The 12,848-nt window shown below is 46.2% G+C and overlaps 1 protein-coding gene across 2 annotated transcripts in view; it reads right to left on the bottom strand.

Annotated features, from left to right (window-relative positions):
* Positions 1 to 3,113: 3,113 nt before the first annotated feature.
* MYO15A (myosin XVA) overlaps positions 3,114 to 12,848 on the bottom strand; it is a 111,426-nt gene continuing 101,691 nt past the window's right edge. Inside the window, exons 59-65 of one of the 2 annotated variants that reach the window (XM_080981568.1) lie at positions 11,794 to 11,954; positions 10,530 to 10,663; positions 9,460 to 9,593; positions 7,548 to 7,681; positions 6,920 to 7,060; positions 5,540 to 5,554; positions 3,114 to 4,658 (exon numbers count right to left, since the gene is read on the bottom strand). In XM_080981568.1, coding sequence (XP_080837694.1) covers positions 4,557 to 4,658; positions 5,540 to 5,554; positions 6,920 to 7,060; positions 7,548 to 7,681; positions 9,460 to 9,593; positions 10,530 to 10,663; positions 11,794 to 11,954 — 821 coding nt within the window. In that variant the 3' untranslated portion in view covers positions 3,114 to 4,556. The remainder of the gene's footprint in view (positions 4,659 to 5,539; positions 5,555 to 6,919; positions 7,061 to 7,547; positions 7,682 to 9,459; positions 9,594 to 10,529; positions 10,664 to 11,793; positions 11,955 to 12,848) is intronic. The other variant, XM_080981567.1, reaches the window with a different exon arrangement.

Here is a 12,848-nt window from a genome sequence, read left to right as displayed (position 1 = left end):
CTAATGAAGCGCCTCAGACAATGGTGAAATTTCCTATCACAGCAGAAGCGTGAGGTTTTTAAGGGTCTCACTCTAAAATTTGCTGTGGTGATTTTTGAAGGAGAAAGATTACACTGCAGGGTTCATCAAAGGAACCACTGATTGACACAACCAGGGCCAGCACTGATGCATCATGGGAAAATTTGGCTTTCCTCAGAATATCTCCCTTGAGCCTCGGCTTCCCCTTGACACAACCAGGGCCAGCACTGATGCATCATGGGATAACCTGTTCTCCTCAGAATATCTCCCTTGAGCCTCGGCTTCCCCTTGACACAACCAGGGCCAGCACTGATGCATCATTGGATAACCTGTTCTCCTCAGAATATCTCCCTTGAGCCTCGGCTTCCCCTTGACACAACCAGGGCCAGCACTGATGCATCATGGGATAATCTGCTCTCCTCAGCCTCTTGGTATAGCGATTGCCCGAGTTTATGATACACACCAAAGACAGAGGTTTTTAAAATTCTGATTCAGAATAATAAAGAAAAAGTCTTTATTATTCCACAAACCTGCAAGTTATTAGCAAAAAGTTACTGCCTGCCTGCCCATATGTAGCGGTGTTAGTAACTTTGAAAGTGGGGGGAGGGCAGAGGCAAATTTGCAGAGCTCCTCTTACTGCTCACCTGGAGGCAATCCTTACCCAAAATTGAGCAGCTGTTATCAATTCTAAAGCTAAAGTAAAAAATGCTAGAACTACCAAATCACAACCTGGAAAGCCATGCCTTCCTTTTAACTGCCTTCAGCCATAGCTTCTCCCACCCTTTTTTTAGCCCTCTTCCCATGCTGTCTTTCTGGGGCAAAAACATGCAGACGAGAGGAAGGAGATTAGAAGAAGGGGAGGGGGAAGCAGCTGGAGAGATCAACCATTTTGGAGGATGCACCGCAGCACATTCCCATGGAGGCAAATCATGGCATTGGGGTGTTGGGTGTCTTGTGCCCAAGCTGCATTTCGTTCAGCAAAATCTGTGTGAGGCAAGAGGATAGAAAGTCAGCCAGCAAATAAGCCAAAGCTCTCTGACCTACTTTCTTCCTACGCTTTGGGAGCCCTTGGCCTTAAAACAGGAAGCACCAGGTATAAGTGGCTCATTAATGTCTTCCTGGAGGCCTTTACTGAACCCTGCCAATCTCCTTTCCTTCCTACTCCTTTTCCAAGTCAATTAATGAAGGGACCAGTCACCTCCTTTATGGAACTTGGTAGGTTATTGGAATGGATTTTTTTGTCTCCATATGGAAAAATGCCTGCATGATGCCACTTCTCTTGCTGTCTTCCAATCCCTTTAAATAGACAACACAACTTTCCCCATTAGGTTTTGGGGGGGGGGTGTTTTTTAAAGGGACCCATCTGCCACCATTGCTGAGCACTGGTTGATGGGAGATTGAGTCCAGTAACATCTGGAGGGCCCCACAGGCTCCCCATCCCTGCATTATAACTAAGTTTAACTATGTGTAGCCAAAATGATTGCAACAACTTGCTAATCTTCACCTCTGTTTCCTTCTCCTTCCCCTGTTGCCTCTAGGGTTGGTATCAAGGACCACCACAATGATCGGGCATCTGCCAAGGCCCCACATGCCAGGAGAATGCTCACTGCCAAAAGCCTCTTGGATCTCCTCCGCATCAGCATCATTGCAACCCACCTGTTTAATTGCCTACCTTTTGGCCCGGGAAATGAGGGGTGGCGAGGAGGTGCAGGAAATTCCACTGCCTGCAGGTGGGGGTGTTTTTGTCAAAACTGCTGACCTTTTTTTTTGCTTTTGTTTTTTGTTTTTTTTTAAAAAAATGATATTTATTGAAGTTTCACATAAAAAGAGACACATTAATAAAAAAAAGAATTTAAAAAGAAAAAGAAAGATACACAATACAAAATACAAAAAGAAAAAAGAAAAAACAGTTAAAAACAATTCCATCTTTTCATCACTACTTTTACATTTACTTATTTCCCGGACCTCCTCATACCTCCCTCTTTTGTATTCCAATTCAGTTTGTTTGTCCAGCAATTCCTTTCATTTTTTTTTTTTTGCTTTTGAGCTATTGTTTTTTAAAAATTCACCAACAAATCAACACTTCAGAAATTTTCGGAGTTCTACCATTGCCTGAGGAACACGGGTGGCGCTGTGGGTTAAACCACAGAGCCTAGGGCTTGCCGATCAGAAGGTCAGCGGTTCGAATCCTTGCAGCGGGGTGAGCTCCCATTGCTCAGTCCCAGCTCCTGCCAACCCAGCAGTTCGAAAGTACGTCAGCATGCAAGTAGATAAATAGGTACCACTCCGACGGGAAGGTAAACGGCATTTCCGTGCGCTGCTCTGGTTCGCCAGAAGCGGCTTAGTCATGCTGGCCACATGACCCGGAAGCTGTATGCCTGCTCCCTCAGCCAATAAAGCGTGATGAGCGCCGCAACCCCAGAGTCGGCCACGACTGGACCTAAAGGTTGCCTGCTTGCTCAACAGCTTTCTGCCTGGCAAGCCAATGGGTGGTAGAAATGAGGAAGAGGAGAGGCAGATAATGGCAGTGAGGAGTTTGTCTCACTGAGGTAGGATGTGGTTCATAGAAGGTGGCTTGCCCAAGGGCCCCCCAAAATCTGCGACAGACACTCTTCTTCTCTGATGATATCTAGATTGTAAGGGCCTGGAGGCACGGATGGTGCAATAAATAAGAGTGATTGTCTAACATCTGCCACCAAATGCTGGCAGAGGCACAGAAAGATCCAACCGTTGAATAAGCCATGCAGTCATCCTGATATAATTACATGTCCCATCTATGTTTGGGGGCTTGGAAGTGTTTACAAGCTCCTGTGTTTTTTGCTGGCATGCTCCTCTGTTAGGTCAACATGTATTCCAAGACGTTTTTGAGCAAGATGGATTACCAAATAAGAGGAAAGGAACAATCCTAGGGATTGCAGCCCTAAATCTGAAAAAGGTTTCCCACCTCTCTTGTGTAGAATTGCATCTTCAATAACTATTTTGCATTTATGCTGGGGCAGGCACACACCCTTTTGGCATGTGTGTTTGAAATGTTGACTAATGTGATTTTGTTGTCCTCAAAGGTGAAGAGCAAAAGACCAGGACCCATGAGCGTATGACATAAAATGACACTTTTAATTTTGCTCAAATTGTGAACAAATATAACCCCCCTCAAAAAAGCGCAATTTTGAGTGCAAAAATATTACAAAATATAGCAGGTAGGGTGTGAACTATTGCTTCTTCTCTCTCTCTCTCTCTCTCTTTCTCTCTCTCCCCCAATAGCACAATACCAGTTCTTCTGAAGACTGGTTGCTTTTATAAAAATAAAGAGCGAAGTTGCAGAAGAAGACATATTCTTGAAACCGGACCAAAGTATGTTAAAAAAACAACAGAACTTGTGAATAAATTTGCAAACAACTTGTGCACGTAAACAGACAGAGGCTGGGGACAAACAGCGGATGATTCATCATCATGCTTTGCTCGGAAGCTTCCAGACACATCTGGCTGACAGCTGTTGCAAAGTGAGTGCTAGGCCAGATGGCATCTTGATCTGGTCCAGCTCAGTAGTTCTTCCATAGGTTCTATCCACCCACCTCAAATTTCTTATTAGGAGAATCTGGGCTCAGGCTTCAACTCCTGGTCTAGAAGGACTTCTCATATATAGCAGCCTATAGGGACAGACGAGTGCAGTCTTCCCAAACCTGGCATACACACACCAGATGTTTGTAGGAGATTTATGCAGCCAAATCTGCATAAATTGTGCATAATAGTAAGAAATGTGTTAAGGATCACAGAGTTCTTAAATGCTAAAGAAGTTTCAGATTGGTCCTATGGCAAGGGATAAAATAAAGGTTGTTTCCTGTTCCTTTATCTCTCTCTTATTTTTGAACCATATAACTGACCAGATGCATAAGGCTGGAGCTCCTAAGCCCAGACTCCATGTTTGAAGATACTTTTCATATTTTTGTACTCATGAAGTTTTTATCTGTGTTGTTTCTGCTGTAGCATTGAGTGAGACCACTGATTACTGTAAATAAAGCATTTTAGCTTACTTAAGTTTGTGGTCTATTCACTCCTAGAAGCAAACTTAATACTGGGACATTTTAAAGGTCTAACAACCTATATTTCCCACACATTACAAACACTGCATGTATTTCTGTTTTAAACTCTGCTGAAAGGGTTTTTGGCTAGAGAGTGAGTCAAGGCCCGCATGCTTTTTGAATTCAGGCAGACATCCATTTTCCTTTTGCAGTTTTTGCATGTGGGAGTTCAGGATTAATTGGTATTCACCAGTTATTTTCCCAGGCCATATCTGCCTCCTCCTCGGCAGCCCTCCCCAATGCCACCTCTATCGCGACCTCTTGGTGAATAGGAGGTGCTGCTGGTCTCCCACCCTCGTTCCCAACATAGATCTTTACACACACACACCCTTATTCACTCACACCTTCTTCCTGGGGGGAAGCACCACTTTGTGGCTTGCCTCAGGTACCAAAATGTATTGGGCCAGCCCTGAGAGAGAGAAAGAGAGAGAGAGAGGAAGAGGTGTGTGGCCAGTCCATTCACAACAACGTGATCTCGCTCGGAGGGAGCGTGAGTCGCTTTTCGCGGGCGTGCAGCAAGCTCTCCATGTGGGTGGCAATTACTCGGCAAAGCTCCAGGCCCTGGAGAGGAAAGGAAAGCAAGAAGGTGGATGGTGATTTGACGTTAGTTGAGACGCTGCCGTAAAAGCTACTAGCTCCACTAAGCAGGGCTTAGAAGGAATTAGATGGGTGTCAGATCCAGCAAAAGCTCCCCGTTAATTCCTTTTGGTTTTTTGGTCCCCTAACATGGTCTCGCTAAGGTAGCAAGGCAGTTCATTCTAAGAAATTCAACAAAATCCATAGAAACCAAAACAATACTAATTATGAGATGCATAGATACTAAAGGTTTGCACAAGACGCCTTCTTAGCCATCACTGTCTGTTGGTGTTATCAAACCTCTGCACAGTGAAACTGCCTGTTTACAAAATTTAAAATGGGGGAACCAGACAGATTCAAGTTGATCTTTCTGTTAAGAGACTCTAATAACGCTGAAATGATAAGGAAGGCGTTAGAGGGTGTCGTTGACCATATCCTGCCCATCCAATCTTTTTTGGAGAAATTTAAGCACAAAGTCATTTCAGATCCTCATCTTTACTTTTTCAAAGCCTTCCATGGCCTTGCCCTCCCCTTATGTCTCTGCCCTGATATCCTGATATCTCCTTGCCAATGACATTCACTACTCCCAAGCTTTAAAAGGCCAAGGAACAACCTGAGCTCAGCAAACTTGTGTATGGCTTTTTCGAGATCTGAATACCAACTTTGCATGGTGCAATTGTGGTGGCTAACAGATGAAGTTATGAGTCACCCGTTTGAATCTCATCTTTTGCATATATTTACCTACCTTGCAGGGCTGTTGTAAATATTACAAAATAATTTGTGCAGAGTGCTTTGAACACATGAAAATGCAATACACTGGTATTTTTAAAAAATAAGTTTTATCATCCCAATTGCATGCTACCTACCATCTGAAGGTTAAGCTTCACAGAGCCAGTGGAAGGAGACAGGAGAAGACAGAGGAGACAGAAAGAGAGGGGAGGGGAGGAGAATGATGTGAGTTAAGCATATTTGCAGAGTTGCATCATATTTCCAACAAAGTCTAAATGTGCATAATAAATTATAAAGCTTATGCTAGATTCTGAAAATGTAGATCAAGAAGCTCTGGTGCGCAGCACTGTAATGTGCCATGAGTTTTTATTTAGGCCAGGAGTCGAAATAAAATCCAAATGAACAAATGCTTTCTGGATGCAAAGAACAAAACTAAACACCCTACTCAAATATTTTCCCAATCAGATTTTTGTACAAATGAGCTTGCCAGTCTGAATTTAAAGGCGACAGATCCACAAAGGGAGATGCAAGGTGAGAATTCTCCCAACTATTCGCTTTTTCCTGGACTTTCCACAGGATTTCAAAGGAGGAACCTGAAAATCTGCTGTGGGGTAAAATCTGCTTTGCTGTAACACCTTCGGGGGATGTATGGATCCCACCCTCTCTCCCTTGAGAAATGCTACGAGTCTCACCAAATCAGCTCCAGTTTCCCTCAAAATTCCTAGGATGTTTTGCCCAAGGTGGAATTCTCATAGTCACCCCAGATCTAACTTCAGGTGTTGCCCCTAACTCCTCCGGCCTGTCTAAGTGCATCTTGCTGGGCTCATGCCATGAGGCTGGCTCATTAGGACGAATGCAGTGCAGGCTTATCTCTTAGGGCCAATGGGGCCAATACATTTTGGTACACGAGGCCCCCCTAGCTCAGCTTCCCTCAGCTAAGCTCCACTTGACTACCTCCTTGACTATCTCCTTGTCAGCTTCTTCCAGTATACCTGAAGGAGCGTCTCCACCCCCATCGTTCTGCCCGGACAGTGAGGTCCAGTGCTGAGGGCATTCTGGCGGTTCCCTCACTGCGAGAAGTGAAGCTACAGGGAACCAGGCAGAGGGCCTTCTCAGAAGTGGCACCCACCCTGTGGAACACCCTCCCACCAGATGTCAAAGAGAAAAACAACTACCAGACTTTTAGAAGACATCTGAAGGCAGCCGTTTTTAGGGAAGCTTTTAATGTTTAATAGACTATTGTATTTTAATATCCTGTTGGAAGCCTCCCAGAGTGGCTGGGGAAACCCAGCCAGATGGGCAAGGTATAAATAAATTATTATTATTATTATTATTCCTTGGCATCAGTGTTGCAGAACGGAGGAGGATAGGGACAAATCCAGAAATAATTGACTCCACCTGTTTTTCCGCCTACTGCCTGGACTCCCTGCCTTCCACCCTGGCAGTTCCAAGGGTACCAGTCACCACTGGCCACAGGGGAATTATGCTGTATCAGGAAAGGCATTTTCCTGCTTTACCTGCTCCAGCTGCAGCTGCGTGATCCTTTGGGACATCAAGCCCCCCAGCATGATCTCTACGTAGGGGTAGCTGGATCCAGCCGACGGCCGTTGGGTGCGTGTGGACTGGATCTCTTTCAGGGAGAATGTCACAATGGGTTCCTGGAAGAGGAAGGAGAGAGCCGTGTTGTAGCCACTAGTGACTTGTGGAAGTCAGCTGTTAGTTCACCACACCTCAACCAGTAGAGTACGTGAAACCCCAGCAGAGTCTTCAGAGATTTCCTGCTCCCAGCAACACAGCTTCTTCCAGAGTCCCCGGTAAATGGAAAAACTCCTTTCCCATGCAGTTCAAAGGAATGCTTTGTTTACTGTATCCAGACACAAGACAAAGCTGAACCCTGCTATCTACTATAAATAGTTCTTCTGGTCTTTGAAGTAAAGACACATATATGTACAGAGATCCACTAACACTGTCACCATGCTAGCTTACGCTGCTGTGCAAAACCCACAGCCTCTTCCCTTGACTCGCACAGAGTCAGACCCCGACAGCATCAGGACTTGCAACAGGACTTGCTGTCGTGGGCCAGGAGTCAGCTTCGCCTGCTGAACAGCAGCCTGAAAGGGGGACGGGACAATCCAGAAAACCTACGTGGGTTTCCTTGTTCAGGAAGTTGAGTCCATTCTGGTTCACAGCCAGGATGCAGGGGGAGATGATGGTGTTGTTGCTGCAGCTCTGGATGTAGAAGAAGGACGAGCCGAACATGGGAAAAGCGCTCAGGAGCCCTGGAGGGGGGAGCGGAATTGGATTGATCTGCAACACCACCATTATTGTGAAATATGGTATTACTGGGGCAAGAGACAAAGGGGTCCTTTGCTCAACTTCAGATTGAACTGGAGAAAAGGGTTTTTCCCCCTTATGGAATTAAGAGTGAAAAAAAGCCTGTTGGGTCCATACAATGGCCTCTCTAGCCCAGCAACCTGTTCTCATATGGCTAACCAGATTTGCAGCTAGACTACATAACTTCTTGTGGGCCGGTAACTTTTCTTGCCTCAATTCTAAAGCAGAATGTGCATGTTTTACTATAAACATTTTCAGCACATTCTGGGCAGTGCTGGAACCAAACCAGCTGCCTTAGTGGAAGGATTTTGCTCACCTGATGGAGGAGCAGCTTTGGTGTGTGTGTGTGTGTGTGTGTGTGTGTGTGTGTGTGTGTGTGTTCACTGCTGTAAGATGTGCCAACGATTGTCACTAGTTAAGATGGCTTTACAGTTGTACCTTGGTTTGCGAACAGCTTAGTTCTCGAACATTTTGGCTCCCGAATGCTGCAAACCCGGAAGTGACTGTTCCGGTTTCCGAATGATTTTTGGAAGCTGAACGTCTGACGGGGCTTCCGCAGCTTCTGATTGGCTACAGGAATTTACTGCAGCCAATGAGAAGACGCGCTTTGGTTTTTGAACGTTTTGGAAGTCGAACGGACCTCTGGAACAGATTCCATTCAACTTCCAAGGTATGACTGTAGAAGGTGATTAGACAATCCATGAAGGAGGAAGAAATCTAACAAGCACCTATATGCCATGATCCCTAAATGGAACTTTCACTTTTGGGTGCAGTGAAACTCAGTTTGTTGCCTCCTTCATATCCTATCTTGGGGATTTCTTGGAAGTATCTGACTGGCTGCTCTTGGAAACGGTGCTGGGCCAGATGGACCTGCCTCGGTCTAATCCGATAGGGCTTTTTCTTTATTCAAGTCCAGGAGTGAAGAACTCCACCACCACCACCACCACATTCCATCCAGTAGGCAAGATGCTCAGCAGCTAGATTTCATCTGCTCTCTGGTTCCTACCGCTACCTGTTCAGTGTGGCGAGAGAAGGGTTTTGATGCTGTACTATGTGAGTTAACTGTAGCTTCTTTCTCTGCAAGAGGATCTGTTGCAAGGAGATCAAAGCAGAGGTGGAAATATTTCAGCAGACTTTTTGCTCCTTGCAAATATGCAAAAAGGAGCTCATGCATTCTGCAATTGCATGCGCATAATTTTTGGGATGCAAGTGCATTTTGAAGCTTGAGGCTTTAAACAGCTGTAAGGCTGGGCTTGCAGCTCAGATGTGCAGCATTCTGCTGGGATCGCAGAGTTCTTTGTGACTTTTGTGCTGTCAGGACAGATGAATGGTGTTGGTGAGCTTTTTATTTATTTGGCTTTTTTAAACAAACAAACTTTGTAGAAAGAATTGAAGAAAATGGAAGGTGAGCCTTGAGTGGAGTTGCTAGGTAATAAATAAATAAATGCCTCTGTGACAATGGGAAATAGCTTTGTGTATGTGAGCGGGTCTAGCCTGCCCACTAATTGAACGTGGCCCCTGATAGCTTTCTACTGGGCTGATGTGGCCCTTGGCCCGAAAAAGCTTCCGCCCTACTGCACTGGTTCAACCAAGGCAGGCAGTCCCTTTTATTATGGCTCATTTCTTTAACTTTAGCTGGTCGGCACTGTTTACATGGGCAAGACCTTCCCAGTGCCATGCCCTGGGTCAATTAAGGCCACTTCCTTGAAAGCTAACATCTTACCTAGGAACTGCGCCCGAGCTTGGTGGGCACTCAAGGCCTGTGCTTGCTGCAGGTGGTGCATGACCATGTCCAGCCATGACTGGGCCTTCTGCAGATGGTAGAACTGGGGCGGGATGTAGTCCTGAACCTCCCGCCTGGGATGGGGAAGCAGAAACACAAGAAGAGAAGAAGTCACAAACCACCTAGGATGGACTGCAGAACCAGAAGCCCTCCTGCTATTATTGGGCTACAGTGCCCACCATCCTTGACTACGGGCCATTCTGGCTGGGGCTGATGGGATTTGGAGTCCAACAACATCTGGAGGGCAGCAGAATGGAGAAGGTTGTCTTAGACAGCTTCAAAACAAGATGCTTCAAGCAATTAAAATTATTTCAGTCAGGACAGTTTTCCCCAACTCAGAGATTTCCGGAAGTTGTTGGACTCCAACTCCCATCATCCACTACGGCTGGTCTTGCTTGCTGGGGCTGATGGGAGTTGGAGTCCAACAAATATCAGGGTGGCCTGGTTGGTAAAAAGAAATGCATATTGCAAAGGCCTGTGCAGTTATGTTGTTGTTTAGTTGTGTCCGACTCTTCGTGACTCCATGGACCAGAGCATGCCAGGCACTCCTGTCTTCCACTGGAGGTCTAAAAGGAGAAGGGGAAGGCATCTTGCCAAACCTCTACTGGCAGGAAGTTCTACAGGGGAGAACCTGCCACAACCATGGCTTGATCCTGAGTAAAGGCCGACCAGACCTCAGGGGCTTGGGGAGCCATCCAAGAGGGCCTCAGTGCATAGTTGCCAACCTTCCCTTTTATTGCGGGAAATTCCCTTATTTCAGCGCCATTTCCCGCTGCTTCCCGCTGCTATCCCGGATTGTTAGATAGCCCATAGACTGTCTCCGGGACAGGTGAGGCTGCTGATCCTTTATTTTCAAATCTGAAAGTTGACAGCTATGCCTCGGTGATCGAGGCAGAGCATAAGAAGCAGTCCCCTAGCACCTGCCAGCTCAGAATTGCTTCCTGGTTGGAGGGGGGACATGTCCCCTTTTTGCCCTGTCCCCGCAGCCCCCTAACCTACAGGGCACCTACACGGTAGGCAGGTAGAAGCTGTCCTTTGCTCGGTGCTGCAGAGCGGCCAGCTTGGAGACTTGCTGGAACTGTTGCTCACTCGGCCTCACGGGAGGGAGAGTGTTGAAGAGCCCCTTGAGATAATCAGGGAGAACCTGAGGGAACGAGAGGAGGAGTCATAAATACGAACAATAATTAAGTAGCATTTGGCGCTTCCAAATATTTGAAATGCTGTATACACTACGATCTCGTAAGGTGGAGTCTTCATAGATTCTGCTACCATGCAGAGGAGCCGTTCCTTAGCATGTACCCTGAGAAATGTCACAGACTACTTCCTGCCTTTGACATGGCACCCAGTTCGGGAATTTTATTGAGTTATAAATCTTTCTAATCACTGTTTGAAATACTTCCTTCCTCTCTATAGCCATGTATGCATACATTATGTATATTTATTATGATTATGATTTAGATTTCTATACTGCCCTTCATAGGGATGCGGTCGCACTGTGGTCTAAACCACAGAGCCCAGGGCTTGCTGATCAGAAGGTTGGCGGTTCGAATCCCCGCGACAGGGGGAGCTCCTATTGCTCGGTCCCTGCTCCTGCCAACCCAGCAGTTCGAAAGCACGCAGTGCAAGTAGATAAATAGGTACCATTCCGGTGGGAAGGTAAACGCTGTTTCTGTGCGCTGCTCTGGTTCACCAGAAGTGGCTTAGTCATGCTGGCCACATGACCTGGAAGCTGTACACCGGCTCCCTCGGCCAGTAAAGCGAGATGAGTGCCGCAACCCCAGAGTTGTCCGCGACTGGACCTAATGGTCAGGGGTACCTTTACCTTTACCTTTACTACCCTTCATCTGAAGATCACAGGGCGGTTTAGAATATCAAAACACAAAAATACAGGGTTTCCCAAACTTGGGTCTCCGGCTGTTTTTGGACTACTACTCCCATCATCCCTATCTAGCAGGAGCAGGGGTTAGCTTATTGACACAACAAACCTGTTAGTCTTTAAGACCCTGTCTTATTTTTGTGACCACCCATTTTATAGACCGCTTAGCGGGGGGAGAAAGGCCACTTCAGAGTCTCTGACCATCTCGAACCAAGTAAAAATAGGCTGCAGAGTCACTGGTCGACCTGTCCTAATCAAAAATGCCTTCCCAAACAAATGTCACCATCACCAAGACCTGGAAGGAAACCTACCTATGAGTCATTTTGAGAAGGAACAAGATGTGCACTCGGCTGCTCCTCTCTGAAAGCTTTCCCTTTTCTTTGCTGTAAAGGTCTCACCTGATTGTAGTGCATGGTGACATAGAGCTCATTGTCAAACTTTAGCGGCTGGGCCCAGATGACGCGCCGATACCAGAACATGAAGCCGCTGTCCACGTTCTCCATTTCCAAGGCAACATCAAGGATGTACTCCTTTTTGTTCAAAGGCCGAACATTCTGATCTGCGTGGGCGAAATGGCACGGATCGGATTTTCAAAGCAGCCTGGTGTTCCTGGTGAAGTGGGTGGCTGCATTCACCTGGTGTACAGTCTGGCCCCCCTAGCTTCCAAATATAGACTGGTGATTTGCTAAAGGGGTGTGTGTGCAAACTGCTCTTTTCCTACTCGGCCAAAAGGATGGTTTTACAGCCCTCTACCAACAGGTGGTGGTAGACACTTTCCAGATAAAGTCCGGCATCTCAAAAAGAAATAACATTTCAGGTGCAACCGGGTGAATTTTCACAAGCAAGAATGATAATAATGCCTACAAAATTATACGCCTGTTGTCCTACTGAAACAACATATGACAGGCAATAAATTTATCCGAATTTGGTCATTTTTGTGCAGTGACTCTTTAGAACTCAGGTGTCTGTGCAAATCCACCCACGAAAGCCAATGCACATATTGTTGGGGTGCTGCTAGGAAGCCTCATAGCAAAGTTATTGAAATGGTCAGTTTTTGGGGGGTTGGGTAATTTTGGGGTGTATTCATGGAGGATAAGACTGTGTTCCACCTCTGCTGTTGCTGTTGGAGGTGGTATGACTCTGAATACCAGTTGTAGGGAACACAAGTGGGGGAGAGCATTGTTGCACTCAGATCCCATCTGCAGGCTCCCATAAGCGTCTGCTTGGCTCCTATGAAAGGAGGGTGCTGGACCAGATTGGCCTTTGGTCTGATCCAGCAGCCAGACTGTTCTCAGGCGCTTATAGTCCACCAGGAAATTAGTAAACCTAGTTTAAGTCGGCAATGTGATCCGATCCTGAAATTGGTAGTTTGAACTGAAATAAAAAATTAAGGTCTTAGATATGTAATAAATGTTCATAAATGTACCACGCAAACACGTACAAAAATATATAC

The sequence above is a fragment of the Podarcis pityusensis genome, assembly GCF_964106645.2.
Source record: "Podarcis pityusensis genome assembly, chromosome: 14".
NCBI lineage: Eukaryota > Metazoa > Chordata > Lepidosauria > Squamata > Lacertidae > Podarcis > Podarcis pityusensis.
This window is presented reverse-complemented; position numbering and strand designations above follow the sequence as displayed.